The sequence below is a fragment of the Agrilus planipennis genome, unplaced genomic scaffold (genome assembly GCF_000699045.2).
Source record: "Agrilus planipennis isolate EAB-ADULT unplaced genomic scaffold, Apla_2.0 scaffold108, whole genome shotgun sequence".
Classification (NCBI taxonomy): domain Eukaryota; kingdom Metazoa; phylum Arthropoda; class Insecta; order Coleoptera; family Buprestidae; genus Agrilus; species Agrilus planipennis.
Window position 1 is genome coordinate 751,064 of NW_020439204.1, and position 22,104 is coordinate 773,167.

The 22,104-nt window shown below is 32.2% G+C and overlaps 7 protein-coding genes across 10 annotated transcripts in view; 4 read left to right on the forward strand and 3 right to left on the reverse strand.

Annotated features, from left to right (window-relative positions):
* Positions 1-1,471, reverse strand: part of LOC112903958 (GDP-fucose protein O-fucosyltransferase 1-like) — a 2,181-nt gene extending 710 nt beyond the window's left edge. The window contains exons 1-4 of the mRNA XM_025978118.1: positions 1,259-1,471; positions 943-1,203; positions 567-752; positions 7-461 (exon numbers count right to left, since the gene is read on the reverse strand). Of these exons, the coding sequence (XP_025833903.1) occupies positions 7-461; positions 567-752; positions 943-1,203; positions 1,259-1,418 (1,062 nt within the window). The 5' untranslated portion in view covers positions 1,419-1,471. The remainder of the gene's footprint in view (positions 1-6; positions 462-566; positions 753-942; positions 1,204-1,258) is intronic.
* A 4,510-nt stretch (positions 1,472-5,981) lies between these two features.
* On the reverse strand, positions 5,982-7,753 carry LOC108736593 (GDP-fucose protein O-fucosyltransferase 1). Its single transcript, XM_018469064.2, has 4 exons — positions 7,607-7,753; positions 7,291-7,551; positions 6,914-7,099; positions 5,982-6,808 (listed from the first exon to the last, which is right to left on the reverse strand). Exons 1-4 carry the CDS (start codon positions 7,719-7,721, stop codon positions 6,177-6,179), a joined length of 1,194 nt encoding a protein of 397 aa, XP_018324566.1. The 5' UTR covers positions 7,722-7,753; the 3' UTR covers positions 5,982-6,176.
* A 632-nt stretch (positions 7,754-8,385) lies between these two features.
* On the forward strand, positions 8,386-9,080 carry LOC108736577 (NADH dehydrogenase [ubiquinone] iron-sulfur protein 6, mitochondrial). The gene is made up of 3 exons (XM_025978128.1): positions 8,386-8,608; positions 8,661-8,837; positions 8,936-9,080. The coding sequence occupies exons 1-3, from the start codon at positions 8,492-8,494 to the stop codon at positions 8,996-8,998; spliced, it is 357 nt and encodes a 118-aa protein (XP_025833913.1). The 5' UTR covers positions 8,386-8,491; the 3' UTR covers positions 8,999-9,080.
* A 1,218-nt stretch (positions 9,081-10,298) lies between these two features.
* Positions 10,299-16,544, forward strand: LOC108736601 (ATP-dependent RNA helicase WM6). Of its 2 annotated transcripts, XM_018469075.2 has the most exons (9): positions 10,299-10,450; positions 10,588-10,800; positions 11,642-12,046; positions 13,249-13,367; positions 14,791-14,922; positions 14,984-15,074; positions 15,501-15,556; positions 15,798-16,053; positions 16,347-16,544. In XM_018469075.2, exons 2-9 carry the CDS (start codon positions 10,596-10,598, stop codon positions 16,358-16,360), a joined length of 1,278 nt encoding a protein of 425 aa, XP_018324577.1. In that variant the 5' UTR covers positions 10,299-10,450; positions 10,588-10,595; the 3' UTR covers positions 16,361-16,544. The 2 variants fall into 2 exon arrangements, with proteins under 2 accessions (XP_018324577.1, XP_018324579.1); XM_018469077.2 differs by lacking the exon at positions 15,501-15,556 and having other exon boundaries at positions 14,984-15,130.
* A 336-nt stretch (positions 16,545-16,880) lies between these two features.
* Positions 16,881-17,523, forward strand: LOC108736604 (UPF0184 protein AAEL002161). The gene is made up of 2 exons (XM_018469081.2): positions 16,881-17,131; positions 17,185-17,523. Exons 1-2 carry the CDS (start codon positions 17,023-17,025, stop codon positions 17,328-17,330), a joined length of 255 nt encoding a protein of 84 aa, XP_018324583.1. The 5' UTR covers positions 16,881-17,022; the 3' UTR covers positions 17,331-17,523.
* Positions 17,524-17,884: 361 nt separating this feature from the next.
* LOC108736603 (translocon-associated protein subunit gamma) lies at positions 17,885-19,811 on the forward strand. Of its 3 annotated transcripts, none has more exons than XM_018469080.2 (3): positions 17,885-18,038; positions 18,254-18,848; positions 19,729-19,811. In XM_018469080.2, exon 2 carries the CDS (start codon positions 18,260-18,262, stop codon positions 18,812-18,814), a length of 555 nt encoding a protein of 184 aa, XP_018324582.1. In that variant the 5' UTR covers positions 17,885-18,038; positions 18,254-18,259; the 3' UTR covers positions 18,815-18,848; positions 19,729-19,811. The 3 variants fall into 3 exon arrangements, with proteins under 3 accessions (XP_018324582.1, XP_018324581.1, XP_025833912.1); XM_018469079.2 differs by having other exon boundaries at positions 17,894-18,166; positions 19,729-19,800; XM_025978127.1 differs by lacking the exon at positions 19,729-19,811 and adding an exon at positions 18,917-18,931 and having other exon boundaries at positions 17,894-18,166.
* Positions 19,527-21,916, reverse strand: LOC108736602 (pyrimidine-specific ribonucleoside hydrolase RihA). The gene is made up of 4 exons (XM_018469078.2): positions 21,504-21,916; positions 20,286-20,577; positions 19,937-20,073; positions 19,527-19,881 (listed from the first exon to the last, which is right to left on the reverse strand). The coding sequence occupies exons 1-4, from the start codon at positions 21,696-21,698 to the stop codon at positions 19,546-19,548; spliced, it is 960 nt and encodes a 319-aa protein (XP_018324580.1). The 5' UTR covers positions 21,699-21,916; the 3' UTR covers positions 19,527-19,545.
* Positions 21,917-22,104: the final 188 nt, after the last annotated feature.

Sequence of the window (22,104 nt, forward strand, 5' to 3'; positions counted from 1 at the left end):
GTCAACATGAGGTGAAGAATCGTGGTTTTTAAAAACTTTAATTTCCATTCGTTTCAAAGCATCATTTAATTCATCAATCATGTGGTTATTGTCTGAAGCCACAAAAACACTTCTTATTGGATTATCCTTATTATTTTCGACATTATTAAACTTTTTTATTACACGTTTTAGTTGTCTTATTATAGTTTCTTTAGTTGGTAGACACATTTCCATTGTTGCTTTGCCTTTCTCATTTTTATATCCTAGACACTGAGGGGCTGAGAACAAATTTGGACTTTGGGGTATATGTTCACAAGCTCTTACCCAATCGATTCCATTTCGTAAATGAATACCAATAAAAGCACCTTCTGGTAAGACATTCTTTATAAAATGATTGGCTTTATCTAAAATACTTTCTGACCAAATTAAATACTTCTGTAGAAATAAATTATCAAATTGTACTGGAAAACTTGCTGGAGCACCTGTTAATGAATAAAAACAAAATAAATAATAAATTAGTAATTTGAATACAAAAATTCTAAAATGTGCAGTAATGATACTGAAACCATACATAATTTAAAAATTACCTGTAAAGGCCAAAACGGGCCACTCCCTCGAAGGGTATCTTTCGTTCCATTGTTTTGCCATATCGTGGTGATGAACGTCATAATGCAAAGGTGAGTAAAATTCTGATGCAACGAAATCAATACTAAAAGTATCCCAAAAAGGACCGAAAGGGTTCCCTTCTTTAGCATTACATGATTCTCCTTCACCTATAATTTACAACATAATAATATATTATATTGTAGCAATTGGCATGTATCTTTCATACCCCTAGTAGAATACTAAAGCCACTAATCTACATTTTACAATTACAGAAATATAATTTTATTTACAATGTTACAGGTTGAGCCAGTTAAATGTATACACAACTTATTGAATTAAATCATTTTAAAAAATTACCTCTACTAGTGTAACAAAACGATATTCTTTTTTCTGGGGGCCATTCAGTTGGTGCTATATGATGCATAAATTTTTCCATTGTAATGCATTTATGAAATTTTTGTAAGGGTCTTATTTGAAAATAAGTATTAAAAGGAATTTGTCGAGATTTTAGTTCGTCGTATCTATACTCAACCCACGAAGGTAGCACTAATGTTCTGTTTAAACCATTAGCAAATGCTAAAGCCCCAAGTAAATGGTCAGCTTGATTGCCAAAACGACCTAAATTTGTTAAATTTTACTAAAACTGAAAATCAGCGAAACAACAAAAACGTACCATTACATGGACAATAAACTACATAACCTAACGGATCTAATTCTTTACTATATTTAATATTAATTAAGCTGAAAATAAGTAACAATTTTGAAATATCTGTACTTCTTGTTTGCATTTTTAAGGTTAAGTATATATAATAGTGATAATAGTATATAAACATTATTCTGACATTATCTTTTGTTATGTCATAGATAATTCTATTATGTTTGTGCAGTTCCCCATGAGACTATAGATAAGGAGTACAACATCCATAGATCAATACAATCTATGGTGTCATAGTCATATCTAGAAAATTTCAGTAGAGAGCGCTGCGATCGCTGTGAATTTTTGAGTTATTTTTCTATCACTGTCACTCGCGCTTACCGGTAATGGTACCAACTTTTTTACACATCTTTTAATTTCACCAACAACTGTCCTGATTGTCGCTGCGCGAATTACACTGTCTTGACCTGGATGTATTTCTGTCACCCGACCCAAACGCAATGCAGAGGCGGCACGTTGTCGTCACGTACTAGGACCATGCTACCTATTTGTATGGGATGAGTTCCTTTGAGCCATTTGCACCGAATATTAAGCTCATGGATGCATTCTTTGTGCCATCGGATCCAAAAGGATTGATTTTGGACGTGTTGCCAAAGAGATAGCCGATTATCAGGTACATTAAAAACATTTAATTCCGGTAAACTTGTAAAACTATCACCTATGAGGAAATGTGCGGGGGTAAGTGGTATTAGGTCTTGCGGATCTGAGGACATGGGAGTTAAAGGACGAGAATTAAGGATTGATTCTATTTCAATGACTAAAGTATTGAATTGCTCGAAGGTGAATAACGATGATGATGCTTGAATGATTTCACGGCAGCCTACCAGATTCCTCCGAAGTGTGGTGCTTGTGGCGGTGAAAAATGCCATGCGATTCCCTTGTTACCTAAGTATTCTTGTACTTTATTGTTGTGTTCCTCGGACATAAGTAATGCTAATGTTTCCTTCAATTCCCTGTTCGCGCCTACAAAATTGGTAGCGTTATCGGCATAAATTGATGTACAAAGGCCTCTCCTTGCAACGAAACGTTTTAACGCCGATATAAACCCTTCAGTTGTAAGATTGCTAACTACCTTCAAATGAACGCATTCTGTCGATAAGCAGACAAATACCGATACATAAACCTTTTTGTTTGTATTGTTTGTTATTATATAGTCAACCTTTGGTGGATTGAAACGAGTACATTTTTTGCAAGAACGAAATACGTGTCGAACCTGATTTCGACCGTCGATCAGCCAATAATGTTGGCGGAGTACGTACAGGGTTGCTTGGACGCCACCATGCAAGCTTACATCATGAAAATATTGAACATTAAGTTTCGTTTTGTAATTTGATTTAGGAGACAGAATTGCATGTTTTTTATAGAACGTATACCGGGATTTCTGAAGGCGTCCCACTTATCGGATGATTCCGTCCTTGTCTAAGAAAGGATTGAGTGATAACAGCTTGCTTTTATCTGATATCGTTTGTTCCTTCTGCAGTTTCTTAATCTCTTCTTGAATTTCTACTTGTTGGATTAGTTTTGGTATCCTCCTGTGAGCACCTTTTATTTCCTCTTTAGTTAAATTTCCTTTATACTTCGAATTTCGACGGAAACGAAGACATAGACCGATTATTCGCTGTAGTGTGAGAAAGGGCGAAAATTTGTACAATATACTAATATCTGTATTAGTTATATTCAAACATTTTAGTTTTCTCATTTCATGCTGCTGCTCTGGTACGGTAATGGGTTGATGAGGAAGATAGTATCCTTTGACTGATGTATCCGTTATTTTAGCCATGTAACCTAACTTCAGATATTCATTAATGACCGCGGAGTATTGTTTTAAGATCAAGGCATTTCAAAAATCGTTTTTGTAGTGAATTTAACCGCTTCAACGCCATGGTAAACGATTCGCCTAACTGTTATTGTTCTTCGTTGAATGGTAGAGCGACTGTATATCGTCCATTTGAATCACGTGTTACATGTTTTGAAAAATGGTCTTTACAAACTGCTTCTTCTGGTGATAGCAGTTTTTTGTGTTTTATTAATTGTAATTTATTCTTGTCAATTACATGAAGAAGTGCCATGGGCAAGATATCCTCGCAACCAACCGAGTCCAACAGAAATGACCTGGCTGGATTTTGTGCTAGTCAAGAAGCCGCGATGTCCTTTGATGAGCCACCAACTTGATATGTTTGGGGTGTAGAATTTATGGTGAAGAAGGTCGTCTCATCTGTATGTAGAAGTGAGCTGTGTTTCTTCCCACAGGACCGACAATTACCGCTTCTACAATCCTTTAAACTGTGCCCTGATTTTAAACAATTATAACACAGTTTATTTTTATAAACCGCAGCTTAACGTTCTTCCCAGGACATTGCGAGAAAATGATCACATCTGTAAATGGAATGCGACTGTTGACATATAGGACAAAGGCCGTAAACCTTTTTGTCCGTTTTTGTAAGAAAGACTTTGGTCTTGTGTTGACCATATTTAACATTATTTTTGTGATGTAAATGACCCTGTCGATCATCACCCGCCTTTCGACTTGTTGAAGTCTCCGAACAGCTTCCACGTCGTTCCAAGAACTGCAGCAGTGTCTCGTAGTTTGGCATTTTGTTATCAGCAAGGGTGGTATCTCAAGCAAACCTGGTGTTTTCTCCTATTTTGTTTAACAATAGAAAAATGAATACGCTGCTGAAGTGTTCCACTGGTTCTCCTAAACCCTTAAGAGATCTAACGTGTTGGCGAAATGTTACGGTGAAATCGTCCAAATATGAAGGATTGTCACGTTGTAAGCGTGGATATTCGTGCAAAACTGCCCAATGCTTGAGAATAGCGCGCCTTGAATTATCGTATTTTTTCAGTAAAATATTCCATGCTTCTTGATAGTTTTCCTCCGTATACTCGATTGCGTTGATCATTTGAGCCGCTTTACCAGAGAGTGAATTTGGTAAATAATAGAACTTATCTATATTGGAAATTCGTGTGTTGGAATGCACTTTGCTTACAAATAAGCTATAAAATGACTGCCAATCCTCGATTGCGCCATCGAATTTTGTTAGTTTTACCTCAGGTAAATGACTCATTACTGGACGAGAAGATGGTAAACTGTGAATGGCGGTAGAATGAGACTTATCTTCTGCTCTACCCTGAATTAGACGCGTTGTATCTGCTACTACTCGATAAAAAGTACATATTCTCAAAATGTGTTTTAAGCGCCTCAAGCTTTATTTGAAGAAGTTCTACATCGGGTGATTCTTGATTTTGCGCAATAATATGGCGAAATCGGGTTAAACGTTTTTTAATGTCGATTTGTTTACGTTTGAGCAAATCAAGGTTAGCCATTGCTTTAAGGAGAGATTTAAATACGACAGAAAAATAGGAATAGGATTTGTGATAGTTTTAAACAAGCTTACCCCAAAATAGGCTCCGTTGTCGTTGTTGGGTCTGATGATCGTAGTCCAAGATTCCTTGCTGTGAATGTGTATATATCCTTGTCTGTTTGTTGTTTTGCTGTTCCGATGTCTATCGGCGACGTTCAAACGGCTGCTTCGCAAAATTAATAGTTTTGGAATAGCACACACTATGTACTTCACTCGCTAATCCGTTGAATTTTCACTTGTACAATTTCACTGTTCCGCTGGTTGTTGATGTCAAAAAACGGCTGCTTCGCAAAATTGTTTGTGTAAAAACCAATCCGGCTCGAAGGACCATTAGTGTTGACGCCTGGTTTGACGAACTTGTTTTATGATTAAAACTCACGTTAGTTTTTCAATGTTGTGTTTATTCAAACTTGCAACATAAATAAAAACCTAACGCTAAAAAATATTAATATCACTTAACTATTATTTTACGAAACACTTCTGTCTTATGATTGTTACTGTTACACTCTTCTTTCTGATTGAAAAAAAAAACTTTTGGGTGTTTCATTCCCACCAGCCAGTAATGCTAGTGGGCGGGCAGTCCATCCGGACTATGCCGGAATGTAGGGCGAAAGGCCCTCTTCAGCCTGCTTTCAGGAATCGTGGGAATGGGTGGGTGGTGGTTCGGGTGAGAAAGTTGAGACGGACGAAATGAAGACAGAAGAGAATGAAAGATTATCTGTGGAATAATACTGCCTCAGCATTTGCCTAAGTGATCCAAGAAAACCACAGAAAAACTTGGACCAAGGCAGACGGACCCGGAATCGAACCGGCGGCCTCCCGAATGCTAAGCAATGGTCTAGACCTCTAGGCCATGCCGCTCGGTTCTTTCTGATTGATGATTCAAGTGCTTTTATCCTTTTTTCGGATATTAACAATAATTGGATTAAAAGGGAGAGTAGGTGGAGTTAGTAAAGTTCAGAAACATTAATTGGATTAGGAATAGAAGAAACAGGGTGGTTGGTCCAAGATAAGAAAGTGGAGTATAAGGGGTGCGGTTCGGTAAGAAGAGAAAGGGAGAGATGGGTGTACGTGCAAGTGTCCAGCGTGCAACAATTCTTGGTATTGATCAATTGTATCGACCATTGTACTCTAACGAAAATAGTAATAGATTTTATGACGGCAAAATAAAGATAAGGAATAGGATCTATTTGAAATACAATTATGTTGGGATAAACCCCTAATGACACACCTATCATTAAAAATCAATATACAAATATACAATGGAAAAGGTACCTAAGAATAAACTAATTGTTTGCAAAGTAAACAAAATAAAGTAAATGTAACTTATTTAAATGACTAACAACCCCAATTACAAAATTACACCTAAAAGCTATAGCGAAACAATGGATAACACTCAACAAATACTATATCTGATCATTGTAATAGCAAGAATAACATTTTCTTATAAATCTAATCTTAATTTTTACAAATAAATTAAAATCATTTGTATAGTTTGTGGAACATATTTATCATAATTCGTCATGATTCTCTCTCTTAGAACTGCTTATAGAAGTTTTTTCTACTGGAAACCCCCAAAATGAGGAAGGAAATCCATTAACATCTCTTTCTCTTTTAACAAAAGCACTAAATGACGAAATGCAATTACCTAAAAAATAGTTTGATTTTCCTAAAAGGGCTAGGTCAACATGAGGTGAAGAATCGTGGTTTTTAAAAACTTTAATTTCCATTCGTTTCAAAGCATCATTTAATTCATCAATCATGTGGTTATTGTCTGAAGCCACAAAAACACTTCTTATTGGATTATCCTTATTATTTTCGACATTATTAAACTTTTTTATTACACGTTTTAGTTGTCTTATTATAGTTTCTTTAGTTGGTAGACACATTTCCATTGTTGCTTTGCCTTTCTCATTTTTATATCCTAGACACTGAGGGGCTGAGAACAAATTTGGACTTTGGGGTATATGTTCACAAGCTCTTACCCAATCGATTCCATTTCGTAAATGAATACCAATAAAAGCACCTTCTGGTAAGACATTCTTTATAAAATGATTGGCTTTATCTAAAATACTTTCTGACCAAATTAAATACTTCTGTAGAAATAAATTATCAAATTGTACTGGAAAACTTGCTGGAGCACCTGTTAATGAATAAAAACAAAATAAATAATAAATTAGTAATTTGAATACAAAAATTCTAAAATGTGCAGTAATGATACTGAAACCATACATAATTTAAAAATTACCTGTAAAGGCCAAAACGGGCCACTCCCTCGAAGGGTATCTTTCGTTCCATTGTTTTGCCATATCGTGGTGATGAACATCAAAATGCAAAGGTGAGTAAAATTCTGATGCAACGAAATCAATACTAAAAGTATCCCAAAAAGAACCGAAAGGGTTCCCTTCTTTAGCATTACATGATTCTCCTTCACCTATAATTTACAACATAATAATATATTATATTGTAGCAATTGGCATGTATCTTTCATACCCCTAGTAGAATACTAAAGCCACTAATCTACATTTTACAATTACAGAAACATAATTTTATTTACAATGTTACAGGTTGAGCCAGTTAAATGTATACACAACTTATTGAATAAAATCATTTTAAAAAAATTACCTCTACTGGTGTAACAAAACGATATTCTTTTTTCTGGGGGCCATTCAGTTGGTGCTATATGATGCATAAATTTTTCCATTGTAATGCATTTATGAAATTTTTGTAAGGGTCTTATTTGAAAATAAGTATTAAAAGGAATTTGTCGAGATTTTAGTTCGCCGTATCTATACTCAACCCACGAAGGTAGCACTAATGTTCTGTTTAAACCATTAGCAAATGCTAAAGCCCCAAGTAAATGGTCAGCTTGATTGCCAAAACGACCTAAATTTGTTAAATTTTACTAAAACTGAAAATCAGCGAAACAACAAAAACGTACCATTACATGGACAATAAACTACATAACCTAACGGATCTAATTCTTTACTATATTTAATATTAATTAAGCTGAAAATAAGTAACAATTTTGAAATATCTGTACTTCTTGTTTGCATTTTTAAGGTTAAGTATATGTAATAGTGATATGTAATAGTATATATATATTATGTTTTGTTATGTCATAGATAAGTCTATTATGTTTGTGCGGTTCCCCATGAGACTATAGATATGGAGTACAACCTCCATAGATCAAGACAATCTATAGTGTCATAGTCATAGAAAATTTCAGTAGAGAGCGCTGCGATCGCTGTGAATTTAAATTACAATTACCTTAGAGCACCAATTTCAGTTGAAAAATATTGAATTATTTGATCTATTTCTGCAGTTCTCAGTGTTCTCTACTGTTTTATGAAATTTTCTGAACGATTTTCATAGGATGTTCACATGCTATTGCATTTAAATACTGGAATTTATTAATAGTCTTTATGGGCCGGACTCTGTACTTCTAGAATTTATACCCAACACCAACAAAGGCTGATGAGCAAACGACCCAATACATATTAATAATTATCATCATATCATAATTAATCTATTAAAATATTTTTTTCGCTCTGGGCTCATTTGAATTAGACGCCTACTTGATTTGGAAATTTAGATTTGGATTCTGGACGGACCATCGGAGGACATACATAATATGTACTTTAATGTATGATATGTATTTGTCTATGATACGTATATAACCAGCATTCATAATTATCTAGAGTATATATTTCTTTAATCTATGATAATCACACAATACGTACATAACATATACATAATTGGAGTTGGAATTGGCGAGTTGGACATACAAATATTCCACAAATAAATCAGTTTGAAGTTATGTAAAATGTTTAACGTAGCTTCTTTTGTGAATAATCTTTCAAAAGCAAGACAATTGTCTTCTCAAATTATCCGCAAATCTTCCAAATGGATTCCACAAGAAATTGAAACTCATACCGGACAAGTACTGTGCTTAATTATGGATTTTCAAATTTATTTCAGTTGCTTGGTTTTAGAAATGGGATTCAGAAGATTACAGATTAGTTAGATTTATTGACAAAAAGAAACATGTAAATCCTAATTGGGCAGTTAGTCTAGTAGACCAAGAACCACCAAAGCCAAGTCATGAGAGGGTGGTTGCTTGTGATGGTGGTGGTGGCCCTACAGGGCATCCGAAAGTGTTCATAAACTTGGTTAGCTATTATTATATATAATTTACTTATTTAACAAAATCCTTACTTAGAGGGAACAGCTTACAATTTAAAATTGCTGTTTAATTTTATTGTTCTAGGATCAACCTGGTAATCATGCATGTGGGTATTGCGGGCTTAGGTTCTTTTTGGATCATCATTAGTTACCGTGTGTCAGAATATCCTTACTGATTATAGATGCTGAATCTAGATTGTAAATAAATATTTATTATTTGAAAGTGGTAACATTATGTTTTTAATAGTTAATGAAGTAATAAATATTTAGATAAGTAATTTTTTATAAAACAATTTAGATAATCTGATTATCTTATATTTAAATGGTTTTCTGCTGTTATTGCGTATCGGGAGACCACAGAATAGAATTCCTTTGGAGGGTTCTGGTTCAGAAATATAAAAGCAAATTTTTATTCATACCATATCAAATGGTAATATTACAAAATTGAAGTTGATACACATTCTAGATACCGAAATTTTGAAAAGCCTCGGTTATTGTGACTGTATCTTAATGTTTAATTATGATTAGGATATTGTCATTATTTTTTTATATATAATATATAAACAATATTTTTTTTAACAAGTGACCATGAAAATTCATAAAGAAGTTATTGCGCATGTGCCAGTACATCAATATGGTAATAGTGGTGATACATTAATGTTGTCATTAAAGATTATAATTGCCTTGTATTTCTTTTTATTTGATAGTCAACTTATGCTTTTCCCGTTTTGGAAGCATTGTGATATTGGATTGAAAGCATACTTCATGAAGGGAGTGTAGGTTGTCCAAGCATCTTGGTATTCTTTCCATGCAACAATTAGTCGGTTGTATTGGCCTGATTCAAATATTCAACCTTATTGCTAATAAAATGTTACTGTAATAATTTATATTTTCAAATTTTAAATTTCGCATTTCACGGGACACAAACGGATTAGACTTGACAACGTTAGTTAGTTAGTTAGTTTCCATCAGTAATAATGAGTAATATATGTATAATATTTGTATTAGATTTATTAAAGATTTGTACCATGTATCAAGACACCACCGTCTTGATACGCTGAAATTGCAAGATTTTGTTCTGATAAAAATAGTATTTTATAAAAACAGCTGAAAGTCGAATTAACGGTTCACTTTATGAAAGGGACAAAGGTCGTTAGAAGCTTAAATTGTAATATCTTAGGTCTTACGATTAGAAAAACCTATCAAAATAAAAAAACACGAATCGCCCATCAGACAAATTTCACTTATATTTACGACCTGCTACAGTATTCCCGCTTTAACATTATTGGGATTACTTTTCCATTTCAATGGCTTTTAGTGTAGTGTGATCTATGCATTGGATCTATGGTAATCTGTCGAGTGTGGTGTGTTAAGTATGTAAAGGTTGGTGAAACTGAAATATAACGGAAATGACGTCGTGGAAGTGGCATTTATATACGTATTTCCTGTAAATCGTCGTTGGCAGTCATTTGGCGATTCGTTGCGGAGCTGTTGTGAGTGGTGCAGATGCTCTTCGTATTCAAACGAGTATTTTCTATTAAAGTGTACTGCAAATATTTATTTTAAAGTAGTAATTAATCTTATCGACTAAATAACCCATGTAAGTAACATCTGTTTTAGTTTAAGTAGTATACTTTAGGTTAAAGAAAAACGTGGTATTTATCTTTGGGAAATCTGGCGCCATTTTGCGGCGTCAATTTCTTCCTTTATTCATTCTTTTGTAATTAATCCTAACAGTTATCACAATGGCTGACGCTGACGATCTTCTTGATTATGAAGATGAAGAAAATCCTGAGCAGACTGCAAATGATACAGCCAACAATACGGATCAGAAGAAAGGTGTGAAAGGTACTTATGTGTCTATTCACAGTTCTGGGTTTAGAGATTTTCTTCTGAAACCAGAAATTTTGAGAGCGATTGTTGATTGTGGTTTTGAGCATCCGTCTGAAGGTAAGATACTATTGCGATGTTACGATGTTTACGAAGCTGATTAGCAGCTGTATTTTGTTATTTGCATGCTGTATTAATAATTTAGTTGCTATAGGAGCTAATTAGAATGTTAAGAACATGTTTCATTCGTGCAGAACAGTACCTTGTGTAAAATACATTATATCAGCCGTCAGGTGGTGTCATATAGTAAGAATACATATTTATTAATATTACTTAAAAATTGGGCTCCTAACCCGATTACTAGATCATTCTTTATTTGTTATTCTTAGAAAATTGTTGAAAATGAAAGACTTTCTATTAACAGTTACTGTTGTCAATTGAAGATACTGATTGTTGACAAGGGATTTTGAATATATGTGAAGAGATTTAGGAAATGTAAAATGTGTATTATTGAAACTTGTTCTTTTAAACTTTATTTCACAGAGTAGTTTGTAGGCTTTATGTTTTCTGTTGCACTAAGTGCTTATGCAGCAATAGTTAATGTACTGTTTCACAGCCAATATTGAATGAGTATGTTGGATTTCTGGGTAATGCACCTGTACCTTGTACTGAGGATGGTAAAATGATTGTAACTAAGCAAGGGAAATGGCAACGCTACCCAGAAACCTAACCTGATTCAATGAATGTGCAAAAACAATTGAGTGTAATGCCATGCTTTTGCCAAATTATAAGTTCAGTTACCACCTATATCATGGCATGTATGGTAGGTGATATTGATATATTATTGGTTTAGAAATACTACAGTAACTGCAATATGATTGATAAACAGTGATGTAAATATATTATTTTTTAAAACTACTATAATAATTGCAATTTGATTTAATATTTTAATTTATTACAGTGCAACATGAATGCATACCACAGGCAGTCCTTGGTATGGATATATTGTGTCAAGCAAAGTCTGGTATGGGAAAAACAGCTGTTTTTGTTTTGGCTACATTACAACAGTTGGAGCCTACAGAAAATGTTGTTTATGTTCTTGTAATGTGTCACACACGAGAATTGGCATTCCAAATAAGCAAAGAGTATGAACGTTTTAGTAAATACATGCCCAATATAAAAGTTGGGGTGTTTTTTGGGGGACTTCCAATTCAGAAGGACGAGGAAGTACTAAAAAACAATTGTCCACATATTGTTGTTGGAACTCCAGGAAGAATACTTGCTCTTGTTAGATCCAAGAAACTCAATTTGAAACATCTTAAACACTTTATTCTGGATGAGTGCGACAAAATGCTGGAATTATTGGGTAAGTTTTGTTTATATAAGTTGGTATTGCATAATTGGTTATTTTTTTATTAATCACTTAAAAAAATACTGCAAGAAAGTGCCAAAGGCACTTGCTTCAATTTAAATCTAAAAAGATGGCTGTTTAATTTAAATTTTGCTACCACTATTTAGATTACTTGCTGGAAAACAGATTGCCTTATTGCTTGTTGCACTCATGGTCTACCTTTTTGGATGTACCTATTCAATTATTTAGTTCACAACAAGAAAACAAGAGTTTCTACTGTATATATATTTAAACATGTTTTTACTCTTAATTTTGTTATTGAATATAATTTTTAAAATTTGCTTTGTAAAGAGTTGGGAGGTTCTAAGATATTTTTACAGGCTCCTCCCTAGGTTAAAATTTCACACCTGGCAAGGCTAATAAAAGAACCATAACAGATTTGCAATAAGTTTTGTTCAGTTTTAATTTATGAACACCAAATATTTTTAGTTTCTTTCACCTGTTTATTTGTGTACCGAATGTAAGCAGAGTAATGTTACTTGCAAGGTGATTAAGAGTACAAGGAAAAATACACAATCTCAAATCTAATTTTTAACTTATTCTTAAGTTCTCACAGTCACATGTCACATGATATAGACAGACATGTCATTGGCAAAGTAAACATCATTGAATTGTTTTAACAAGAAATTTGTGGATAATCGGAACAATAAAGACTACAGAACCTTGTTAAGGTGCAGTAATTACGCGGTCCGTGATGCGGTGCAGCCTGTATTTATTTGTTAATTATGTAATGACTCGGTATGGACGTCGCCTGTTACATGACTCGTGGTGCAGCAAACTCAGCTCCCCTTATGGGATGAATTTTGGAAAGATCATTTAAAATTGTTATTAACAAGTACAATATAATTTTAAGAAGCAATATCGGCAACTGAATTGAACACAGCATTCTCAGTTTAATGTAAAAAAGTACATATTGTAGAAAATTGTATATTTTATAATACTTTTAATAATATGATTAATTGTATTGAAATTGAGGTACTGTACACCCCTGGTTTTGAATTGACAATTAATATAAGAAATACAGTGATGACAATTATAGGTAGGGACAGCTGAAACTGCAGTTGATGTATAATGAGCCTATCCTGAGAATTATTTAAACAAAAATCTGCAAAAAAATAAAGTACAACTATTCCTAAGTGCATTTAATTTTATTTCAGATATGAGGAGGGATGTCCAAGAAATTTATCGTAATACACCTCACGATAAGCAAGTGATGATGTTCAGCGCCACTCTTAGCAAAGAAATTCGTCCTGTTTGCAAGAAATTTATGCAAGATGTAATTTGTGATTCTTCTATTCATAACTACTACTTCTACAACAACCACAACATTCCTCCAATTGTGGCAGTCAAATGTTAAAAATTTGATATATTTAATATGCGATACTATCACTTATTAGTGCACTGTAGCCCAACGAGCAGGCACTTAATTTCTCATCATTTTAAGACGAATTTGAGAAACTTTTGGTCGAGCTACAGTGTAAGGAAAATTTATTTCTGTATTTTGACTCGTTTGAAAGTTAAAACCGATGGGTGCAAACAAGGTAGTAGAGCACTGTAGCCCAACGAGTAGACGTTCGTTTCAATTTGAAGAGTTTGACAGACATAACTGTTAGACATGTTTTGGCCGCGCTACAGTGCTTCAAAATTTACTACTTCGCCTAGTTTTTGCTAACAAGGCATCTGATGGATTTTGATCCGCGTTTAAGTAATATTTAAAATTGGGTGGGTTTAACCATGAAGAGGAATCAATGTGTAACTTTGAAGAACGAAGGTCCAATTTTATTGGTTTTCATTTCAACCGCCTCGAGTACTACCGCAAAAAAATATGTTTCGTCGTTTTTATCATTATTGTTATTCGTATCAAGAGAGAGAATGCGAGCAATCTCACGGACTGAATGAATAAATGGATACGCAATGGTTGGTGATCAGCCTTATAGATTGGTGGAGAGATGATGTGCCTTTGGCCCTTTCTCTCTGGGCGATGACATCACTGTTGCAGTTGCATTAGACGGATCATTTTTGACATGTATACTTTAATCTTCTCATGATGCTACGATTGTGGAAAGCAGACGCGATGGACTGACCACATTTCCCAGAAATTATGTTAATTCAATTGCAAATATGCAAATTAATACAAAAAGGCATACCTTGTATGTTTTCTGCAAAAAAGTTAATTATGTAAAACCAGTCTGCTGAAATACTAATGTTTAATGATTAATAATTTAATAATTATTGTTTTCGGTTTCTTTTGAAGAAAGTACCTCTTTTTGCAATTGGATTAATAATTGATTTATGAAAATATTTTAATTCTCCGTGTAATTTTATTTGTTTCATATATTAAGTTAAATGTCCCTACATAATTTTCTCGCAACTGCTTTCCTTAAAACGTTTTTACACCTATGTTAAGATAAAAACGAGTTGGTAGTCTTCCGATAAACTTTATTTTGTCCGTAATATAAATATATATTTTAATTAGTTTAACAATATCAAATTAATATTTTACTAATTAACAAAAAAAGCATGGAAATTAACGTTCAATGCTCTTTTTTGCTGAGTGATGAATATTTTTAATCTTTCGCGGTTTTCACCGGAGTACTAGTATAGTACGTTGATGGCTTTAGATTTCTGATTTTTGGTGCATCGAGACTGCTGATTTTGTATACTTTGGCAACATTTGTATATGTTCTCCTTTTTCACAGCCAATGGAAGTTTATGTGGATGATGAAGCAAAACTGACTTTACACGGTCTTCAACAGCATTATGTAAAACTGAAGGAAAATGAAAAAAATAAAAAACTCTTTGAATTACTTGACGTTTTAGAATTTAATCAGGTAAATACAGATTAATAAACTTGAACAATGTTCAGAAAAGCTAATGAACATAAATTTACAGGTTGTGATATTTGTAAAGTCAGTGCAAAGGTGTGTGGCATTGGCACAATTACTAACGGAACAAAATTTCCCTGCCATCGGCATTCATCGAGGCATGAATCAAGAAGAAAGATTGTCACGTTATCAGCAATTTAAAGATTTTCAGAAGGTATAGACATAAATATTATTTTTGAGTTTTGTATTATTTATTTCATAATTAAATTAGTAATAAGTGTTTAGCTTGTATGCTAATTTGAAATTGAAATGATGATTTATTATGTACTTTCGCGGTTTCCACCAGAGCATTTTATGATGNCACAGGATCTCAGTAATTGTCTAACATTGTAATTTAGCCTTACAATACTAGTAAGTAAATTCATAATTTTGTATTTGTTTGTTTTATTTTCAATTTTACAAAAATATTTTTTTGTGGTATGTACAGTATTGTTAGTTTGAATTCTAAAGTTATTTCTTTGAAATAAGGAGTCATCTATAAACAGGTATTAGGAGAGGTAATTTTCATATTATATGATATCGAGGCATGAATCAAGAAGAAAGATTGTCACGTTATCAGCAATTTAAAGATTTTCAGAAGGTATAGACATAAATATTATTTTTGAGTTTTGTATTATTTATTTCATAATTAAATTAGTAATAAGTGTTTAGCTTGTATGCTAATTTGAAATTGAAATGATGATTTATTATGTACTTTCGCGGTTTCCACCAGAGCATTTTATGATGCATTGATGGCAAAGTCAGTCTGATTTATAGTTTTACTTTATTCTTACTGAACTGTTATATTTTCTTCTTGATGAAAGAAATACTTCATTTTTTAGCGTATTCTTGTTGCAACGAATCTTTTTGGTCGTGGAATGGACATTGAAAGGGTAAACATCGTGTTCAATTACGATATGCCTGAGGATTCAGACACGTATTTGCACAGAGTGGCGCGAGCCGGACGATTCGGTACAAAAGGCCTCGCTATAACATTCGTTTCTGAAGAAAGTGACGCAAAGATTCTAAACGAAGTTCAAGATAGATTTGATGTGAATATTACTCAGCTACCCGATGAAATAGATCTCAGTTCATACAGTAAGTATTCAAAGAAAATAATCCAATTTGAAATTCAATTTACATCTAGTTCTTGTAAAAAGAATATAATTTGGGTATAAAGTGTAATACTTTAAAATAATAATCTTTAGTTTTTCAACAAAAATTGTAAACAGTTTTTGTGCTGGAAAAAAATAACTTACATATGATGATTTGATTATTTTGATAATACAAATGATATAGTTTCAATTTTGAACTCTCTCTCTGATATTTTCTTTTAATAACTCACGGTATTAATAGTTTTGATAATTCTTTTAACACAATTTATTTTTCAGTTGAAGGTCGATAGTGCTATTGAGACTGATGATGATTCCATTTTTGTAATTCTTGGATGAATTAGCTATAGTATTAGGTTTAATTTTAAATTCATGTTCATTATTGTTTTTATTGATTGTGTGATTGATTAATTTGGAATAATAGTTTGTTCAGTATATGTTTATCGTAATAAAACAAAGACAAAGTAATAATAGTAATATTGTTCCAATTATTTCCTTTGTGTTGATTAATATGCGCCACTACATAATTAGCAGCAGAAGTCTGTGGTTAGAAGTTCATTGTAAAATGGCATATCAAATGCCTATGATTAACTGAAATCAAATGGTTTTTCTAGATTTTGTGTTCTGGAATTAACTTTTTCAATTCATTAAGTTAATTTTTTGGAATTTATTAACTGTTTAGAAAAAAACTAAATCTTAGTATAAAATTCTGTCTTGATATTATTCATTAATAAAGTGCCCCGTTTAAAATATGAAAACCTGGCATTTATGTAACGTTAAATGTAGTGTGGATAAATTTGTGACCTTGGAACATAACCTGATTTATAATTGTCAAATTGAGGTTCAAAATTTGATACAACTTCATCATGTGATTAATTCTGCAAAATACAATATAGTGGTCAAGAAGACTAATATCAACTAAAACACACATATTACATTTGCTTTTTAAATAATCATGTGTGAAAACTCTGTGAAACCTCAAAACGACGGAGAGGATACCGAAACCTCAACCGACAATACCGAAATGGATGTTGATAATGATTTCGGTGATATATCGCCTGAAGGTTTGTTTCATTTTAGTATTCGATGCTAGTAATTCTTTAAAAAAATGTTTTAGATTTTGAAGTGCTTGATAAACAGCTGGATGCCTTAAATTCTGCTCTTGATAATATAGAAGAAAAAAATGACAACATTCACGCCCAATTAATGGTATTATTGGAGTCTAATCGTGAAATACGAAAGCAAATGCAAAATTTAAATTAAAGTCAAAATTACTATATTGTTGAGTGTTTCCCTTGTTAATTAGTTTGATGTATATAATGAAATAACATGGAAAATTGTAAACATGATACGAGAAATAATATATTGTGTGTTAAGAAAACTAAACACTTAATTTGTATTGTAATGAATGAAAAATATTCGTGTTTTTTGTTGCAAATATATTCATCCCATTCAATTGTTTATAAATATTGGAGATAATGATTTTTTATAAGTAATTGATTTGTCAATTAAGAGCTTGTGTTAGTTGTTAAAATTAAGTGAATTCTGAATATTGTTATCGTTCTCCGTGAGCTCATTGCAGAATTAAATAAATAAATATGCAAACGAAAGTGCTTGTTAATAATTATTTTTCAAGAAAAAAACAAAAAATAAGTTTAATGCCATCTAGTGAACCACACGTGATCTTATACAATATGGGTAGTGTCAGTAATATGACCAATATCAAATAACATAGATAAAGTTGTTATTCATTTAATAAATGTTTATTCATTTTTCATTTCATTCTTATTTCTGTATCACACATGTCACTGGCATGTCATCAAGCATGGTTGTAATCATAGATAATAGATCTACAAAGGGTAATCTTTATCTATGGTTGTAATTGTACATGTGCTACTACAAGTGTAAAGGTGTAACGGGAAAGGGTGACACGTCGTGATGTGGTGTGCATAGGTGACACGTAAGCGAATAGTGAGTGGCATTAATAGTAATTGCTTTTGCCCTTATTTTGAGTTCTTCACTGCTCTATTTGTTGTTAGTTGATGCAGAAGGTGCATGAAAGTAAAGTTACTGCAGAAGTAATTGTTAATTAATAATTGGTAATATTTATAACTTATTTTATTGTTAGTTGGAAATTTATTATACCTGGTACTTTAACAAATATTTTTCTTATGTTTTTCTTACAGATAAAAATGTCAGGAAAAACATCTGTAAAACCATTTACCAAAGAAGAAGAATTACTTTTGCAAGATTTCAGCCGCAATGTATCAACAAAATCGTCAGCCCTTTTTTATGGAAATGCAATAATTGTATCAGCAGTACCAATTTGGCTGTTCTGGAGAATACACATGATGGACATTATGTCATCTCTAGTACTTTTTGTAGTTGTCACTATTATATCAACATATTTGATGGCCATGGCCTATCGTAATACAAAATTTAATTTAAAACATAAGATTGCCGTAAAAAGAGAAGATGCTGTTACAAGAGAACTCACAAAGAAGTTAGCTGAAGATAAAAAAATGAGCAAAAAAGAAAAGGACGAAAGAATTTTGTGGAAAAAGAATGAAGTTGCAGATTTTGAAGCCACAACTTTTTCCATTTTCTACAATAATGCTCTGTTTTTGGCACTGGTGATATTTGTTAGTTTTTATGTTCTTCGCAGCTTTACCCTTGCTTTTAATTATACATTATCTGTTGGAGCTACAGCTGGACTTCTAGCACTTCTTTCCACAGGATCTCAGTAATTGTCTAACATTGTAATTTAGCCTTACAATACTAGTAAGTAAATTCATAATTTTGTATTTGTTTGTTTTATTTTCAATTACAAAAATATTTTTTTGTGGCAGGTACAGTATTGTTAGTTTGAATTCTAAAGTTATTTCTTTGAAATAAGGAGTCATCTATAAACAGGTGTTAGGAGAGGTAATTTTCATATTATATGATATCTTACAATGGGAAGAGTGGGTTTAATATTGTTCCATCACGTTTTTACCTCTTAAAAATTTACATGCTAAGTGTCTTGAAAACATGTATGTATGGTGGGTTTACCAAATTTAGGAGGGTTTCAATGTTTGTTGTTATAATCAAATCAATTGATTACAAGTTTGCTTCTGTATAAACAGTTAAAGTATTTTATATCTTTATATTACTGACATTACTGAAGTGATTATCAAAACTTTCAATATATCCATTGTGTAAAAATGTTTTGATATGATTTCATTCATATTTAATTTGATGTGAAACTTTATTTATCATTTATAAGAAAGGGGATGATAAGGTTAATGTCTGTATGAGAGTTTCCAATATCTGGTTCTTGTCTACAGGATGCCTGTAATTTTTAAAGTGTAATAATTGACAATATGCAGTTTCAAGCCAAGAAATATTGCCGAAATGATTGAATATAAATATTTAATGCATTGTTATATGGAGAAAAAGAAAAAAAATTATAATCAAAGATTTGGATTTTAGACGACTCTTAGGTTTTATTGAATGATTCATAAACTTCTAAGATAAGATCTTTGAAAAAGTCTGAGTCAACTTTTTCAATAACCGTAACATTAGGCTCTTTAATTTTTAAGTGATCTAAAACAATCTGTGCTCTTGTTTGTGATCCATGTAACTCTACTGAAGCACGATGCTGACTTTTCTTCTTTATTAGTTTTTCTGGATAAATTAAAGCTGCTGCTAAAAAGGCATCACATGGCAGCCACTTGGAAGTCTTGGACTCTTTGGAATAAATACTCTTTTCAACATTAGTAATAAGTTTGACAATTGGATGTTGCACTTTACCTAGTTTATTCCACCGCCAGTTCTAAAAGGAATGTATTGTTACTTTTGTAGTTTTTATAATTCCAAGTGGTACTTACAAGTGAAATATTGGTTTTTAAACATGACTCCCAAGTGCACATATAAACTGGACATATTACGCTTTCAAGGACGGCATAAGCAGCCTCAGGGTCAATGTAAAAGTTGTATTCTGCAGTGCATGTAATATTTCCTACAGCTAGAAAAATGAAATGCTTTTATAAACACTTTTCTGTGTACATATGTATAGGTGACAATCATGTTATTCAAAAACTTAATTTGAAATGAAAACTAGCAGTACTAATTCATTTTTTTCTTGTTACACTACTGCTTGTGAGGTAAAAAATCTTTTTGATTAGTTTGCATTGCAGAGGTATATATTGTATTGTAATTATAAAGAAAAAGTAGCACCTGTATAATTTCCACCCATTAGATGAATTTCCTTTATATTTTTTTTGAAATTGTCAAACAATCTCAAAGCAAGTGCTACATTGGTAAGAGGTCCTAAACAAACAAGGGTTACTTCTCCAGGATACTTTTCACCTATTTCAGACATTGCTATGGCTGATGGTGTTTTTTTAATAATACTTAGATCTGGTTCCTCATCATAAATTAAATCTCCGAAACCATCATCCCCGTAAAACTTGGGTATCGGACTTTCCATTGGAAGTATAGGTCCAGAACAACCTTTATAAATTGGTATCTGAAATTAAAAATTATTATTGACAATAATGAGTAGCTGAGGTGTCAGGCGCATATATAGCCAAATTTTTCCAAAGGGGTCATACAGAAAAAATTGAAACTAAACTATCGCTTATTAATAATTTCAAGATATTTTATCGTTTAGTGTTTCGTAAAAAAAAAACATATATCTCCATCTCATGATCAAATGGGATATTACTTACACAGAAAAAATTACTTATTCATAATCTATAACTGAAGATGATGTGTTTAGGGCTGTTGTTAATTCTTTAATTTAAAATAAAAATTTTCTGTTAAAAAATCTTTAAGTTTGAGGATTCATGAAGAATCTGCCCATACTTATTTAATAAAAGAAAAACATGTTCAACATTGTAATTAGAAAGTCAAGTCAGTTTTTTATAACTTAGTTTTTGTGGAATGTTAAAACTTAATTGCATTAAATTGTATATTAAATGTACGTGTCAAATGATGATTAATATTCTTAATATAAAATTTTTACGTGTAGAATTAATGGAATAAAAGCAATATAGGGACAAAAAGAGTTCATGTTCTAAACATACAGCGACATTACATCTTTGGGTGTAAAGGCTTTATGAAACCTACCTTGATAAAGCATCTACATCCAAAGGCGAAACATCGTTTTCAACTTATTAGAAAATAAACTCTTTTTATTTAGGTAAAGTATTTTATTAATAATTATTTGAAATTCGCAATTCTTTTTTTTTGACTACCGATGTATTCCTAGTTTTTTACAGTGTGTAGTTTTTTTAATTTTTTGAGGAGATTTTGATCTTTAAAACTACTCCCTCCTTTTCTGTATGCGTCTAATTCGGTTTTCATATATAAATAGTAAAACTAGGACAATGAAGAAAGCAAATAGAAATGATATGAACGTTAAACTACATTATGTAGTCAATTAATACTTACGTCTGTTCGTTTAACAGTCTCAAGAATTCTGACAACATTCTTACAGATATGGTCTACAGATGAATTTCCCATGGAACAACATATTGCTTCTATAATTATTTTACCAATTTTTTCTGCGTGTAGTAAAATACACAGGGCGTGTGCATCATCTGATCCAGCATCTAAGTCTACTATTACACGCGTTTTTGAACTCATTGTTGTAACTCTGAAAATCCGTGCGTGTGATGCTAGCAAATAATAATATGAAGTCAAAAGTCTTATCAGCTTAAGATAACGGTGTAATAATAATACTATCCAGTTATTAAATATGTAAATCAAGCTTTCAAATGACTAAAAAAAACTATGCAATCTGAATGCGTAAGTATTACGGTTACTAGTTCGTATAATCAACTGCGCAAAATTACTTAATTGAGTATTACAATAGTACGATAGCAATGTGATATATTACACTTAAGACAATTATTCTTTTAATAAAACAATCAGATAAAATTAGCTACTTGTTTATGAATGGCTAAAGCCTATATTTTTAATCTTATTAGAAACTAGAAATAATTAGAGAATAACTAGAGTAACTTCTGATGAGGAAACTTTTAAAATTATC

Coding starts and splice junctions, on each gene's coding strand:
- LOC108736577 (XM_025978128.1), top strand. CDS start 8,492: ATGTTTAACGTAGCTTCTTTTGTGAATAATCTTTCAAAAGCAAGACAA. Junction 8,609..8,660: donor TTGAAACTCATACCGGACAA/GTACTGTGCTTA, acceptor GCTTGGTTTTAG/AAATGGGATTCAGAAGATTA. Junction 8,838..8,935: donor CGAAAGTGTTCATAAACTTG/GTTAGCTATTAT, acceptor TTATTGTTCTAG/GATCAACCTGGTAATCATGC.
- LOC108736601 (XM_018469077.2), top strand. CDS start 10,596: ATGGCTGACGCTGACGATCTTCTTGATTATGAAGATGAAGAAAATCCT. Junction 10,801..11,641: donor TTTTGAGCATCCGTCTGAAG/GTAAGATACTAT, acceptor AATTTATTACAG/TGCAACATGAATGCATACCA. Junction 14,923..14,983: donor ACGTTTTAGAATTTAATCAG/GTAAATACAGAT, acceptor ATAAATTTACAG/GTTGTGATATTTGTAAAGTC.
- LOC108736602 (XM_018469078.2), bottom strand. CDS start 21,698: ATGAGTTCAAAAACGCGTGTAATAGTAGACTTAGATGCTGGATCAGAT. Junction 20,578..21,503: donor AGACTGTTAAACGAACAGAC/GTAAGTATTAAT, acceptor TTTTAATTTCAG/ATACCAATTTATAAAGGTTG. Junction 19,882..19,936: donor TAAAAACCAATATTTCACTT/GTAAGTACCACT, acceptor CATTCCTTTTAG/AACTGGCGGTGGAATAAACT.
- LOC108736603 (XM_018469080.2), top strand. CDS start 18,260: ATGTCAGGAAAAACATCTGTAAAACCATTTACCAAAGAAGAAGAATTA.
- LOC108736593 (XM_018469064.2), bottom strand. CDS start 7,721: ATGCAAACAAGAAGTACAGATATTTCAAAATTGTTACTTATTTTCAGC. Junction 7,552..7,606: donor AGTTTATTGTCCATGTAATG/GTACGTTTTTGT, acceptor TAACAAATTTAG/GTCGTTTTGGCAATCAAGCT. Junction 6,809..6,913: donor GCCCGTTTTGGCCTTTACAG/GTAATTTTTAAA, acceptor ATTCATTAACAG/GTGCTCCAGCAAGTTTTCCA.
- LOC108736604 (XM_018469081.2), top strand. CDS start 17,023: ATGTGTGAAAACTCTGTGAAACCTCAAAACGACGGAGAGGATACCGAA. Junction 17,132..17,184: donor CGGTGATATATCGCCTGAAG/GTTTGTTTCATT, acceptor AAAATGTTTTAG/ATTTTGAAGTGCTTGATAAA.